The following is a 16124-nucleotide window of genomic DNA, read 5'->3' on the forward strand; positions in this document are numbered from 1 at the left end:
CTTAGGACTGCCTTTGCTGCATCCCTAAGGGTTTGGACTGTCATGTTTTCATTTTCATTTGCTTCCATATGTTTTTAAATTTATTCTTTAATTGCCTGGTTGACCCAATCTTTTTTTTTTAGTAGGGTGTTCTTTAACCTCCATGCATTTGGAGACTTTCCAAATTTTTTCTTGTGGTTGATTTCAAGTTTCATAGCATTGTGATCTGAAAATATGCATGGTATGATATCAATTCTTTTATATTTATTGAGGGCTGTTTTCTGACCCATCATATGATCTGTCTTGGAGAATGTTCCATGTGCACTTGAGAAGAATGTGTATTCTGCTGTTTTTGGATAAAAAGTTCTAAACATATCCCCTTGACATAATTTCTTATAGGCATTACTCTAAGTTAACATTAATTGCATGCACATGTTACTTGGAGTTGGCACAAGTGTCACATTTCTTGGATGGCACTTACCCAGTATGCCCATATTCTCATCCATTCTCATGCTAGCAAAATTCAACTCGGCTTCTGGACCACCCTGCACTTTTTTCACAGCTATCATTGCTTAGTTCTTATTTTCTCACTTGAGACTGAACTTTTTAAGACTAGTCTTTGAAACAGAAGTAGGAAAAGCTCAGCCTAAGTAGCCCATGAAATGGTACCTTAAATTTTGATGCTGTTATTGAAATTTTTTTCCATATCTTGCTCCTGAGAATATCATTTTAATTTGCTAATGTGTGGTTAGAATGAACAGGCCTGAAATTTTGACTTAAAGAAATATAATGGTCTATTTAAGAACATTTGCGCAGACAAAAGGCATGGGCTAGTGTTAGGGTGTGATCCATGGGACGGTCCTCCAGAATGCATGTTCTGAAGAGGTTCTCATCAAAACAAGAAACTTGCTCTCACATGGAGTTGGTAATTTCCAGTTCGGATATTTATAAAGAATAAATCCTGCACTGAAGAATATGACTCCTAGATTTTTTTTACGGTTGGCAGTATTTTATTTCATTTCCTAGACTTACGTTTTTTCTTTTATGACCTAAACCTCAAAATCATCCACCCTACACTAATTTAATATGAAAGATAAGAACAGCTGCAGGCATTCCAGTCTAACCTGTACAGGATACAAAAATCAAAGATTTTTTTTCCCCTTTGATACACTAAGAAAAGGTGCCCAAAGCTCATTTTCACTAACCAAGACATGCATTTCCATCCTGCCTATGTTTGCTTGTCACACTTCCCTTCTTCCTCCTGCTAGGAAATGTCTGTGCCAAGGACAGTGGTGGGTAGCCACAACTGTCCATGTTGCCATGGAAAACAAATCCCCTTGTCTCAGAGGCAGGCGCATGTCTCAGCTTCATGAAATACTCAACATCAATCAATGTTTTTATCAAGTCACAACAAAATTTGTTAGGACATGATGAAAGATTTGAATCATCTCCATTTCAGTCTCTTTATCTTGCCTAAAAATTTTGGGATTTTTAGGAAGTCTACCAACTGAATGCCTTTCCTGCCTAGTATTTATGTGTTAGTGCCATTGTCCAGCCATGAGACACAGGGGAACTGCTCACAGCATGTGCACAGCTGTCACTGCTCATGGTTTGTGTTTCAAAGTGTTCTTTTCCTTAGCAATTTAAAGAGTAGGATTACAATTTCATGACTTTGGCACTTCACAAAGTAATGCAATTACTCCCACCCAAGACCCCACTTTTGCATTTACATTAAACCTGGGTCCTGAAAGTTTGATATCAGAAATAATTCCACAAGGTTTTGTGAGCAGAGACTGAAGCTAACAGTCAAAATGTATTTTATAGAAATAAATGAATGAAATATATTATAGCCGTGTTTCACTGTGAAAGATCTTTTCTTTTAGGGTCTTTTAGATTTTTCCTAAACATCGTCAAATAAGTTTTGAAATGTTTTATATCAAGGTCCGTAAGGCTCTATATATGTGAATTAGAAGTTATCTGAAACTTCTCTTCCAGAGGCATTTTCATTCAATTCTCCACTTACACTTTAATTTTCCCCCATTATGGACTTCTTCCACGTGGTTGGAAGTCACGTAAAAGACTCTGATAGCCTTTGTACGTCTTTAACTATTATTGGAAAACAATTTCATGCATAGGGAGTTTGTGGTCAGCCTGCAAAAAAGCATTCAAAGAAGTGTTTATGCATATTTGTTCATACCATATTTAACATAGTAGCCTGTACCTTGTTCACATTGTAACAGATTATTTTTGCCCTTAACACTTATTCAGAATAAAATTTAATGCTTTCATGCACCCCCAAAAATATATTGGTTATATTGTTTGTATGCTCGTACTCTTGAATTTGTTTGCCTAGAAATATGAAACAGCAATAAAATGTCATGCTCATTTTATATATGCATGTCCATTTTAAACTTGGAGGACAAATGATACCAGTAATCAATGACTGGATAAAATTATGGACATCTCTTAACCAACTATATGTCCTTTAGTTTCTTTCATTTTGTATTCATTTTCATTCATTAATTTAAAAAATTTTTTGAGCTGATTATATGTGAAGTCCAGCCTATGTGCCTGAAATGCATCAACAAAGTAAGAAGAAAATTCTTGCCCTTTTATATTCTAGTATGAGGAGACAGAAAGTAAAGAATAAACATAAAAAACTGAAAAGAAAGAGCAAGCTAAGGGGTTGGGAACTGGAAAGGCAGACTGCAATTTTAAACAGGTCGGTCAGAATAGGAGTAGCAGAGAAAGTGACAGCTGTACCAAGGCGTGAAGGAGATGAGGGTGTTACCAGTGGGAATAATTACGGGAAGAATGTTCTGGAGGGAGAATACTTTTGGGCAGGAGCTTGCCTATCATGTTCAAGGAATAGTATGATGTTCATATGTTCAAGATAAAAAGGCAATAGAACTCGTTTCATTCCTCTTACATCCCCTGAGACTAGTTACCATGCACTGCGTCATTCTTGCTTAAAATAAACTAGTAAGTTCTTATAAATATTATTTCAATTTTATCTACATGTTTATATTCATGCATTTTTTAATTTACATTTTTTTCATTATATTGTAAGCTTCTTCAAGATAAGGAATAGTCCTCTATTCATTATTTTTCTCTACACTGTTTTTGAGACCTACCAGACACTCAATAAATGTTAACTGTAGGCAAGGGGGAAAAAAGAATTAAAAATCTTACTTTTAAAACTCTAGCCTAAGGGCACCCGGGAGGCTCAGTTGGTTGACTGAGTTGGTTGACTCTTGATTTCGGCTCAGGTCATAACCTCACAGTTCATGAGTTCGAGCCCAGCATCGGGCTCTACAGTGACAGCACAGAGCCTGCTTGGGATTCTCCCCCTCCCTCTCTCTGCCCCTCCCATTCCCTCTCTTGAAATAAAAAAATAAAAAATATATACTTAAAAATTAAAAAATAAATAAAATCTAGCCTAGTTTCATGAACCATAGCGGTCAAAACTCTTGGTCTTTGCCTCAGTTTCTTAAAACACATTGAAAACCAACGAATAAGTTATTGTATAAGTGTGAATTGTAATAAAATATAACTCTTAACTTGTATGCCACAAATCCATGAATGAGAAATAGGAGAGATAAATGCAGAAATCTGAACATAGCTTTTCAGGGGGTGGAAATGCAGTTTAAAGAGCACTGAGAAAAAAGGTTTTAGATGGTGCAGCCAGTGATGACATTCCGTGAGCTATTGACCTGGATCTTCAGCTCTGATGACCAATGTCCATCAGATCAATGCTAGTCACGTGGATGTTAGAGTGATGAGACCCTTAGGAAAGCTTTGCCTTCCACAGTGATCCACTTCATGATTTGTCTTGTTCTAGAATCTCTCCTGACTGTTAACCTTGCCAACATTTCATCTGAATCCCTAGCTTGCAGAGAAATGACAAGCCCGGGTCATAAATAGTGTGTTTCCATAGTTCTAAGATGCCCCATAGGTCATTTATGTCAAGACTTTCTCTGATTTGTGTTCTGATCTGTTATGGGTAAGCTCCCAAGTTAGTTTATTTAGCATATATTATTCTAAACATTTTACTATTTCCATATTGCCAAAAGAAGTATGAACAAATTTAGTAGAGAGATTGCTAATGAGAAATGTTAAATGAGGCCATCATAGGATAGTAGTATTATTTCCTTTTCCACACAAAGCCAAGCTACTTTGAGTTTACCTTTCTTATAGTCACAGACAATGCACAGATTTTATTTTATTTAGGGACACATAAAACATCCTCTCATTCAACCCACTATTGCAAATTGTACACTGTCATTCATTTTTCGTTCATTCTATATCTAATTGTTTATGTTCAGCTATGTACTTGGGATTGTGCTAGATGCTGGGGATATTAAGATAATTAAGACATTCTCTTTGTCATTTAGGAACTTAAGGCCTAGAGGTAGAGAAATACAAGTTGATATTCTTCTGCGGCCAGGGCTTTCTAGAATATTTTGTTTCAGAGGTGTGGAAACCGAGGAAATGATTCATGCTTACCAAAAGACCTAATGTATAAGCCAGATGATTGCCTATTTACAAATTTAAAGTTAATGGTATTTCCTCAGACTAATGTGAATATTCATCATCACTATGCAGAGAAAGCTTCCCCAATATCAGATTATAAGAGAAACCATATTAATATTCAGAAGGTTGCCTCATGAGCATGGTATGAGAGTAAAGAAAACCAAATAGTCTTCACTATAGTCAGCCTATAATAAATACTGAGGAACCAGCCCAGCCCTTACAGCCTAAATTATCCCCAGTGATGCAGCAGTTTGTCTAGGTATAATATCTCTGCTATTTTATTGTGCAGGCTAGCACAGCCAAATCTTGCTCCTCTCTCCCCTAAGCTCTTTGGATTTTTGTAAACACTTATTGTCTTCATGCCAGTTAAGATATATTTGTTTCTATTTGAGTTAGTGCCACCCATTCATGTGGGCTAGGTAAAGAAGGATTAGTGACATTAGCATGCTTTCTTGAGGCTTACCTTAGGCAGCTGTCCCTGTATTACCTCTTACTTTTCCAATACTAAGCCTTAAGCATGCCATGTATTTAACTATATTGGCAGAAAAATATGATTTGCAGTACATTTAATGACTTTTGAATTTTCCAAAACTGACCTCTTTACTTCTTTCCTTTTAGGTTGTAAAAATGATGATAATTGTCGTGGTGACATTTGCCATCTGCTGGCTGCCTTATCATATTTACTTCATCCTCACAGCAATCTATCAACAGCTGAATAGATGGAAATATATCCAGCAGGTCTACCTGGCTAGTTTTTGGCTGGCAATGAGCTCCACCATGTACAACCCCATCATCTACTGCTGTTTGAATAAAAGGTAAAAACAAAATTACTAAATGCAAGTTTCTTGTCACTCCTGGCTTAGCTGAAAGCATATAATGTTGTTCCCCCTTTTGCATTAAAAATGCAAAAGTAAGGGGTGCCGGGGTGGTTCAGTTGGTTAAGCATCCGACTTTGGCTCACAACATGATCTCACAGTTCATGGGTTCGAGTCCTGCATCAGGCTCTGCACTAACAGTTCAGAGCCTGAAGCCTGCTCATGATTCTGTGTCTCCCTCTCTCTCTGTCCCTTCCCCATCTGTGCTCTGTGTCTCTCTCTCTCAAAAATAAAGAAATATTAAAAAGAATTTTTAGATTGGAGGGAAGATGGCGGCGTAGGAGGACGCTGGGCTCACTGCGCGTCCTGCTGATCACTTAGATTCCACCTACACCTGCCTAAATAACCCAGAAAACAGCCAGAGGATTAGCAGAATGGAGTCGCCAGACCCAAGCGCAGACGAGAGGCACACGGAAGAGGGTAGGAAGGGCGGCGAGGCAGTGCGTGCTCCACGGACTGGTGGGAGGGAGCCGGGGCGGAGGGGCGGCTCGCCGGCCAAGCAGAGACCCTGAGTCTGGCTTGCAAAAGCAGGGGTGGCCTGACGGACTGTGTTCCGACAGCAAGCGCGACTTAGCTTCTGGGAGGTCATAAGTTAACAGCTCTGCTCGGAAAGCGGGAAGGCTGGAGGACAAAGGGACGGAGAGCTGCTGAGCCCCCGGAAGACAGAGCTCAGTTTGGTGGGGAACAAAGGCGCTTGCCAGCGCCATCTCCCCCGCCCATCCCCCAGCCAAAATCCCAAAGGGAACCGGTTCCGGCCAGGGAAATTGCTCGCTCCACGCAAACACCCAACTCTGTGCTTCTGCGGAGCCAAACCTCCGGCAGCGGATCTGACTCCCTCCGGCTGCCACAGGGCCCCTCCTGAAGTGGATCACCTAAGGAGAAGCGAGCTAAGCCTGCCCCCCTGCCGCCGTGCACCTTTCCTACCCACCCCAGCTAATACGCCAGATCACCAGCATCACAAGCCTGGCAGTGTGCAAGTAGCCCAGACGGGCCACACCACCCCACAGTGAATCCCGCCCCTAGGAGAGGGGAAGAGAAGGCACACACCACTCTGACTGTGGCCCCAGCGGTGGGCTGGGGGCAGACATCAGGTCGGACTGTGGCCCCGCCCACCAACTCCAGTTATACACCACAGCACAGGGGAAGTGTCCTGCAGGTCCTCACCACACCAGGGGCTATCCAAAATGACCAAGCGGAAGAATTCCCCTCAGAAGAATCTCCAGGAAATAACAACAGCTAATGAGCTGATCAAAAAGGATTTAAATAATATAACAGAAAGTGAATTTAGAATAATAGTCATAAAATTAATCGCTGGGCTGGAAAACAGTATACAGGACAGCAGAGAATCTCTTGCTACAGAGATCAAGGGACTAAGGAACAGTCACGAGGAGCTGAAAAACGCTTTAAAGGAAATGCAAAACAAAATGCAAACCACCACGGCTCGGATGGAAGAGGCAGAGGAGAGAATAGGTGAACTAGAAGATAAAGTTATGGAAAAAGAGGAAGCTGAGAAAAAGAGAGATAAAAAAATCCAGGAGTATGAGGGGAAAATTAGAGAACTAAGTGATACACTAAAAGAAATAATATACGCATAATTGGTATCCCAGAGGAGGAAGAGAGAGGGAAAGGTGCTGAAGGGGTACTTGAAGAAATAATAGCTGAGAACTTCCCTGAACTGGGGAAGGAAAAAGGCATTGAAATCCAAGAGGCACAGAGAACTCCCTTCAGACGTAACTTGAATCGATCTTCTGCACGACATATCATAGTGAAACTGGCAAAATACAAGGATAAAGAGAAAATTCTGAAAGCAGCAAGGGGTAAACGTGCCCTCACATATAAAGGGAGACCTATAAGACTCGTGACTGATCTCTCTTTTGAAACTTGGCAGGCCAGAAAGAATTGGCACGAGATTTTCAGTGTGCTAGACAGAAAAAATATGCAGCCGAGAATCCTTTATCCAGCAAGTCTGTCATTTAGACTAGAAGGAGAGATAAAGGTCTTCCCAAACAAACAAAAACTGAAGGGATTTGTCACCACTAAACCAGCCCTACAAGAGATCCTAAGGGGGATCCTGTGAGACAAAGTACCAGAGACATCATTACAAGCATAAAACATACAGACATCACAATGACTCTAAACCCGTATCTTTCTATAATAACACTGAATGTAAATGGATTAAATGCGCCAACCAAAAGACATAGGGTATCAGAATGGATAAAAAAACAAGACCCATCTATTTGCTGTCTACAAGAGACTCATTTTAGACCTGAGGACACCTTTAGATTCAGAGTGAGGGGATGGAGAACTATTTATCATGCTACTGGAAGCCAAAAGAAAGCTGGAGTAGCCATACTTATATCAGACAAACTAGACTTTAAATTAAAGGCTGTAACAAGAGATGAAGAAGGACATTATATAATAGTTACAGGGTCTATCCATCAGGAAGAGCTAACAATTATAAATGTCTATGCGCCGAATACCGGAGCCCCCAAATATATAAAACAATTACTCATAAACAGAAGCAACCTTATTGATAAGAATGTGGTAATTGCAGGGGACTTTAACATCCCACTTACAGAAATGGATAGATCATCTAGACACACGGTCAATAAAGAAACAAGGGCCCTGAATGAGACATTGGATCAGATGGACTTGACAGATATATTTAGAACTCTGCATCCCAAAGCAACAGAATATACTTTCTTCTCGAGTGCACATGGAACATTCTCCAGATAGATCATATACTGGGTCACAAAACAGCCCTTCATAAGTTTACAAGAATTGAAATTATACCATGCATACTTTCAGACCACAATGCTATGAAGCTTGAAATCAACCACAGGAAAAAGTCTGGAAAACCTCCAAAAGCATGGAGGTTAAAGAACACCCTACTAACGAATGAGTGGGTCAACCAGGCAATTAGAGAAGAAATTAAAAAATATATGGAAACAAACGAAAATGAAAATACAACAATCCAAACGCTTTGGGACGCAGCGAAGGCAGTCCTGAGAGGAAAATACATTGCAATCCAGGCCTATCTCAAGAAACAAGAAAAATCCCAAATACAAAATCTAACAGCACACCTAAAGGAAATGGAAGCAGAACAGCAAAGATACCCCAAACCCAGCAGAAGAAGACAAATAATAAAGATCAGAGCAGAAATAAACAATATAGAATCTAAAAAAACTGTAGAGCAGATCAATGAAACCAAGAGTTGGTTTTTTGAAAAAATAAACAAAATTGACAAACCTCTAGCCAGGCTTCTCAAAAAGAAAAGGGAGATGACCCAAATAGATAAAATCATGAATGAAAATGGAATTATTACAACCAATCCCTCAGAGATACAAACAATTATCAGGGAATACTATGAAAAATTATATGCCAACAAATTGGACAACCTGGAAGAAATGGACAAATTCCTGAACACCCACACACTTCCAAAACTCAATCAGGAGGAAAGAGAAAGCTTGAACAGACCCATAACCAGTGAAGAAATTGAATCGGTTATCAAAAATCTCCCAACAAATAAGAGTCCAGGACCACATGGCTTCCCAGGGGAGTTCTACCAGACGTTTAAAGCAGAGATAATACCTATCCTTCTCAAGCTATTCCAAGAAATAGAAAGGGAAGGAAAACTTCCAGACTCATTCTATGAAGCCAGTATTACTTTGATTCCTAAACCAGACAGAGACCCAGTAAAAAAAGAGAACTACAGGCCGATATCCCTGATGAATATGGATGCAAAAATTCTCAATAAGATACTAGCAAATCAAATTCAACAGCATATAAAAAGAATCATTCACCATGATCAAGTGGGATTCATTCCTGGGATGCAGGGCTGGTTCAACATTCGCAAATCAATCAACGTGATGCATCACATTAACAAAAAAAAAGAGAAGAACCATATGATCCTGTCAATCGATGCAGAAAAGGCCTTTGACAAAATCCAGCACCCTTTCTTAATAAAAACCCTTGAGAAAGTCGGGATAGAAGGAACATACTTAAAGATCATAAAAGCCATTTATGAAAAGGCCACAGCTAACATCATCCTCAACGGGGAAAAACTGAGAGCTTTTTCCCTGAGATCAGGAACACGACAGGGATGCCCACTCTCACCGCTGTTGTTTAACATAGTGCTGGAAGTTCTAGCATCAGCAATCAGACAACAAAAGGAAATCAAAGGCATCAAAATTGGCAAAGATGAAGTCAAGCTTTCGCTTTTTGCAGATGACATGCTATTATACATGGAAAATCCGATAGACTCCACCTGCAGTGTGCTAGAACTGATACATGAATTCAGCAAAGTTGCAGGATACAAAATCAATGTACAGAAATCAGTTGCATTCTTATACACTAACAATGAAGCAACAGAAAGACAAATAAACTGATCCCATTCACAATTGCACCAAGAAGCATAAAATACCTAGGAATAAATCTAACCAAAGATGTAAAGGATCTGTATGCTGAAAACTATAGAAAGCTTATGAAGGTAATTGAAGAAGATTTAAAGAAATGGAAAGACATTCCCTGCTCATGAATTGGAAAAATAAATATTGTCAAAATGTCAATACTACCCAAAGCTAGCTACACATTCAATGCAATCCCAATCAAAATTGCACCAGCATTCTTCTCGAAACTAGAACAAGCAATCCTAAAATTCATATGGAATCACAAAAGGCCCCGAATAGCCAAAGGAATTTTGAAGAAGAAGACCAAAGCAGGAGGCATCACAATCCCAGACTTTAGCCTCTACTACAAAGCTGTCATCATCAAGACAGCATGGTATTGGCACAAAAACAGACACACAGACCAATGGAATAGAATAGAAACCCCAGAACTAGACCCACAAACGTATGGCCAACTCATCTTTGACAAAGCAGGAAAGAACATCCAATGGAAAAAAGACAGCCTCTTTAACAAATGGTGCTGGGAGAACTGGACAGCAACATGCAGAAGATTGAAACTAGACCACTTTCTCACACCATTTACAAAAATAAACTCAAAATGGATAAAGGACCTAAATGTGAGACAGGAAACCATCAACACCCTAGAGGAGAAAGCAGGAAAAGACCTCTCTGACCTTAGCCGTAGCAATCTCTTACTCGACACATCCCCAAAGGCAAGGGAATTAAAAGCAAAAGTGAATTACTGGGACCTTATGAAGATAAAAAGCTTCTGCACAGCAAAGGAAACAACCAACAAAACTAAAAGACAACCAACGGAATGGGAAAAGATATTTGCAAATGACATATCGGACAAAGGGCTAGTATCTAAAATCTATAAAGAGCTCACCAAACTCCACACCCGAAAAACAAATAACCCAGTGAAGAAATGGGCAGAAAACATGAATAGACACTTCTCTAAAGAAGACATCCGGATGGCCAACAGGCACATGAAAAGATGTTCAGCGTCGCTCCTTATCAGGGAAATACAAATCAAAACCACACTCAGGTATCACCTCACGCCAGTCAGAGTGGCCAAAATGAACAAATCAGGAGACTACAGATGCTGGAGAGGATGTGGAGAAACGGGAACCCTCTTGCACTGTTGGTGGGAATGCAAATTGGTGCAGCCGCTCTGGAAAGCAGTGTGGAGGTTCCTCAGAAAATTAAAAATAGACCTACCCTATGACCCAGCAATAGCACTGCTAGGAATTTACCCAAGGGATACAGGAGTACTGATGCATAGGGGCACTTGTACCCCAATGTTCATAGCAGCACTCTCAACAATAGCCAAATTATGGAAAGAGCCTAAATGTCCATCAACTGATGAATGGATAAAGAAATTGTGGTTTATATACACAATGGAATACTATGTGGCAATGAGAAAAAATGAAATATGGCCTTTTGTAGCAACGTGGATGGAACTGGAGAGTGTAATGCTAAGTGAAATAAGCCATACAGAGAAAGACAGATACCATATGGTTTCACTCTTATGTGGATCCTGAGAAACTCAATAGGAACCCATGGGGGAGGGGAAGGAAAAAAAAAAAAAAGACGTTAGAGTGGGAGAGAGCCAAAGCATAAGAGACTGTTAAAAACTGAGAACAAACTGAGGGTTGATGGGGGGTGGGAGGGAGGGGAGGGTGGGTGATGCGTATTGAGGAGGGCACCTTTTGGGATGAGCACTGGGTGTTGTATGGAAACCAATTTGTCAATAAATTTCATATATAAAAAAAGAATTTTTAATGCATAAAGAAGGGAAAATTGAAAAATTCACTGACAGGAGGACAGAGTGTGATTTTTTTTCTAGACTTCCTCCTACTTGATGAAGTATCCCACCTTAACCATTACATTTTCAAAACAATATGCTTACAAGTTCTAACTGGGAAATTTTTATTTCTCCCTCCAAACCTATCAGAATTTTGTCTGCGCAGGAAAAAAAAAAATGCCCAGTTGAAAGAAATGAAGATAATTCATAGAAATGTACGGATAATTTCTACATAATGAAAAGATGATGGCATATGTGAGTGGACTCTATTAAGAAGGATGTTTTGTAAATACATTTCAAAATAGAAGATGTTGCTGCGAGGGTTCTAGAAGCAACAGTCAGGGCAAGGAGAATTCCAACCCTCCTTCCTATATAATGAGGTCAGTGAGTAAGAGAGGGTGCAGCCTCCATGGAAATGAGTTCTGAAGAAATTGAGGTGGCCAGGGAAAAGCTACTTTCAATTTTTTCTAATAAGTTTATTTATTTTGAAAGAGACAGAGCATGAGCAGGGGAGGGGCAGAGAGAGAGAGAGAGAGAAAGAGAGAGAATCCCAAGCAGGCTCTGCACTGCCAGCACAGAGCCCAATGCAGGGCTCAAACTCACAAAACTGTGAGATCATGACCTGAGCCGAAAGGGAGAGTTGGTCACTTAACCTACTGAGCCACCCAGACGCTAAGGAAAATCTAATACTTAAAAAAAATATTTGTTTAATGTTTATTTATTTTTGACAGAGAGAGAGAGAGGCAGAGCATGAGTGGGGGAGGGGCAGAGAGAGAGGGAGACACAGAATCTGAAGCAGGCTCCAGGCTCTGAGCTGTCAGCACAGAGCCTGATGCGGGGCTCGAATCCACTGACTGTGAGATCATGACCTGAGCCGAAGTCGGACGCTCAACCGACTGAGCCACCCAGGCGCCCCAGGAAAAGCTACTTTTATTTATTTATTTATTTATTTATTTATTTATTTATTTATTTATTTTTGGGACAGAGAGAGACAGTGCATGAACGGGGGAGGGGCAGAGAGAGAGGGAGACACAGAATCGCAAACAGGCTCCAGGCTCTGAGCCATCAGCCCAGAGCCCGACGCGGGGCTCGAACTCACGGACCGCGAGATCGTGACCTGGCTGAAGTCGGACGCTTAACCGACTGCGCCACCCAGGCGCCCCGAAAAGCTACTTTTAAAGTAAACTTTTTAAAAAGCAGTATTTGACGGTAGTCAGATTTAAGACTGGAAAGAATCATAAAATGTGGTTTCCAGATAAAATCATCTTGGTTGTAATGGTCAGAACATGGAAGGGCATGGTTAAATTTCAGAAGATTGATAATTCCCTTAATAAACCAGTGTGTTCTGGGGCACCTGGGTGGCTCAGTCGGTTAAGCGTCTGACTTTGACTCGGGCCATAATCTCACAGTTCGCGGGTTTCAGCCCCGTGTCGGGCTCTGTACTGACAGCTGACAGCCTGAAGTCTGCTTCAGATTCTGTGTCTCCCTATCTCTGCCCCTCTCCTGCCTGTGTGCTCTCTCTTCCTCTGTCTCTCTCTCTCTCTTTTTCAAAAATAAATAAATAAACATTTAAAAATTAAAAAAAAATAAATAAACCAATGTGTTTTGAGCACAACTAGAAACAGAACTTCATGTAAGTAACTATAAGCTAAATCCTAGGCTCTCTTTCCAGTTGGCCTCCACTATGCAGTGCTTTATGTTTGTTAATTACTTAATTCTTCTTTTCTTTCATTAACTGCATAAACCATATATCAATTCAAGCCACCCCACAAGCAGTACATCTGTTTTTCATCAACTTCCCTTAATGGTTTACAAAGCAAAGGATTTTGTATTTTCACATACGATTAGATAAAAACCATCAAGGTTAGTAATTAATTCTAACATTAAACGAGACTTTAATTTATAAATGTGTAATCATTTCTAAAAGACGCTATTTTGAAATGCATCATTTTTAAGTGCCTTAACTGGCAAGCCTAATTCAAGTACACTTATGCAGATGTATAAAATTACTGAAGAAATGTACACTGTTTCCTTGGCATATGGATTACCTGATGCTGGACAACTTTACTATTCAATGACTTGCTTCTAACTGATAGGAAGTTAAGACTCAATTCATGAAGAAAACTTAAAAGATTAGTACCAATAGTGTGGCATACATTTTAAGAGTTTGACTAGAAAATCAAATTCAAAAACTGATTGTGTTTAATTGCCTCAAATAGGGTTTTCTGTGGCAATTGAAGGAAATTTCCACTTGAAAACATGGCTTTTTCTCTCTGTGGCCTGCTTCTTTCTCTTCAGATTTCGAGCTGGCTTCAAGAGAGCATTTCGCTGGTGCCCTTTCATTGAAGTTTCTAGCTATGATGAGCTGGAGCTCAAGACCACCAGGTTTCACCCGACTCGGCAAAGCAGCCTTTACACGGTGACCAGGATGGAGTCCGTGACAGTGGTGTTTGAGCCTAGTGACCCAGACAACTCCAAAGCCAGTCGAAAGAAGAGAGCAACCCCAAGAGACCCAAGTTTCAGTGGCTGTTCCCGCAGGAATTCCAAATCTGCCTCCACCACGTCAAGCTTCATAAATTCACCCTATACCTCCGTGGAAGAATATTCCTAAATCCATTTTCTGAAGTGCAAGACTAGCGTTAGGGCATCATGGTGCCAGCATAAGCCCCCATTCTCCTGTTTAGCAGTCCTGTCTTACCTACTCTCTGGAAACAGAGGGCAATTTTGGAGCAGCTATGCTTCAATTGAGAAAGGTAGCAGAGAAATGTAACAAAGACACTATTAAGAGATTTACCCCCTCAAAAATAAAATGGGCTCTTAATTTATGCTTTGAAAATTCCAAATTATTACATGCAACAAACTAAACATAGATCTGAAAAATACTTCTAAAATGTTTCATTTTTTCTCATTTAAAAGTTGCAATTACAGGGGTGCCTGGATGGCTCAGTCGGTTAAAGCATCAGACTCTTGATTTCCGCTCAGGTCATGATCTCACTGTTGGTGAGTTCAAGCCCCTAGTCAGGCCATGCATGGACAGTGAGGAGACTGTTTAGGAATCTCTCTCTCTCTCTCTCTCTCTCTCTCTCTCTGTCTGCTCCTCCCCCACTTGCACTCATGATTTTTTTTCTCTCTCTCTCTCAAAATAAACTTTTTTAAAAATAAAAGAAATTTTAAAATTGCATATGTATTTGTGACACTAAAGTGACATATGATTTTTCCAAAAGATTAAAGAAGCTTTGTGGTGAGTGACAACAAAATCTATATAAATTAAACATTTTCATCTAATAAAACAGAAAAAAGTTAAATGACTCATTTTTCTCATTAGAATGAAAGAAAATTAGCCTCAAAGAGTAGGAATTAATGAAAATCTTTACTCAAATGAACTCATTTGGAAGAATGAAAAATTTTAAAGGTTTAAATATTTTTTCTCCATGAAATGTAACTGGAAAGGAAATCTAGTAAAATTATTATACAACATACACGTCACTCTTTTTATTATTTTTGAGAAAGTGGCATCAAAAGAAAAAAAAATCCTTTACTTTTTGACCATTACATATTTTAAAATACCAAGCTAAGAAATAGTCAAAGTTAGGATCTTAAAAAGACAAAGCAAATTCCTATGATCCTCTTTATTTTTCACAAATACTTAAAAATTTTTAGAAAATAGGCAGATTATAGGGGTGCCTGGGTGGCTCAGTTGGTTAAGCATCTGACTTCGGCTCAGGTCATGATCTCATGGTTCGTGAGTTTGAGCCCTGCATCAGGCTCTGTGCTGACAACTCAGAGCCTGGAGTCCACTTCAGATTTTGTGTCTCCCTCTCTCTCTCTCTCTCTACGCCTCTCCTGCTCTCCCTCTGTGTGTGTCTCTCTCTCAAAAATAAAGAAACATTAAAAAAAATTTTTTAAAGAAAATAGGGAGATTATAAAACACTAAAGATGCCTTCTAATGAAGGGGAGAATCCCAATTGTCTCTGAAACTGGGTTACCAATTTTTGCAGGCAAGAATTAAAGATAGAAACTCATAATTATTATGGCAGACAGGAATATCTACCAGCACCAAAGAAGTATCTCTCCCCCAGAACTCAAAGAGAAACAAAGAAGTTGGACATCAACTTTATCAATTTTGGAGCATCCTTATCCTCTCTCTCCTCCCATTGAAAAATGTGTAAGGACTAGGGAAAAGTATCAGAAGATATACTCAAATGAAAATCCTTAGAAAAGAAAGTCTATGTACTACCTGTATATACTAATAAACATATGTAGAAAGGTGAATCAACTGTTAGAATAGAAAGCAGGACAATATTTTGGATGTATGTGAACTAATAGTAGGCAAACAAGAGTATGATATACACCACTCCACAGAGAGGTGTATTTTGTCTATTTAAATAATTCAGAAGCCCCCTAGAAAGAAGTGAGCTAATGGTCCTGAGGAAGCATCTATTTACTATAACAAAAATTTACTGACATATTTCTGAGAGCCATAACAAAATAAGACCTACTTTAAGTGTAGAATTTATCTTCCAGACC

The 16124-nt window shown here is 39.5% G+C and overlaps 1 protein-coding gene across 1 annotated transcript in view; it reads left to right on the forward strand.

Moving 5' to 3' along the window:
* The window catches only part of TACR3 (tachykinin receptor 3), a 97800-nt gene extending 83344 nt beyond the window's left edge, over positions 1-14456 (forward strand). The window contains exons 4-5 of the mRNA XM_030313337.1: positions 5131-5327; positions 13896-14456. Coding sequence (XP_030169197.1) covers positions 5131-5327; positions 13896-14208 — 510 coding nt within the window. The 3' untranslated portion in view covers positions 14209-14456. The remainder of the gene's footprint in view (positions 1-5130; positions 5328-13895) is intronic.
* Positions 14457-16124: the final 1668 nt, after the last annotated feature.

This window comes from Lynx canadensis, chromosome B1 (assembly GCF_007474595.2).
Source record: "Lynx canadensis isolate LIC74 chromosome B1, mLynCan4.pri.v2, whole genome shotgun sequence".
In the NCBI taxonomy this organism is placed as follows: domain Eukaryota; kingdom Metazoa; phylum Chordata; class Mammalia; order Carnivora; family Felidae; genus Lynx; species Lynx canadensis.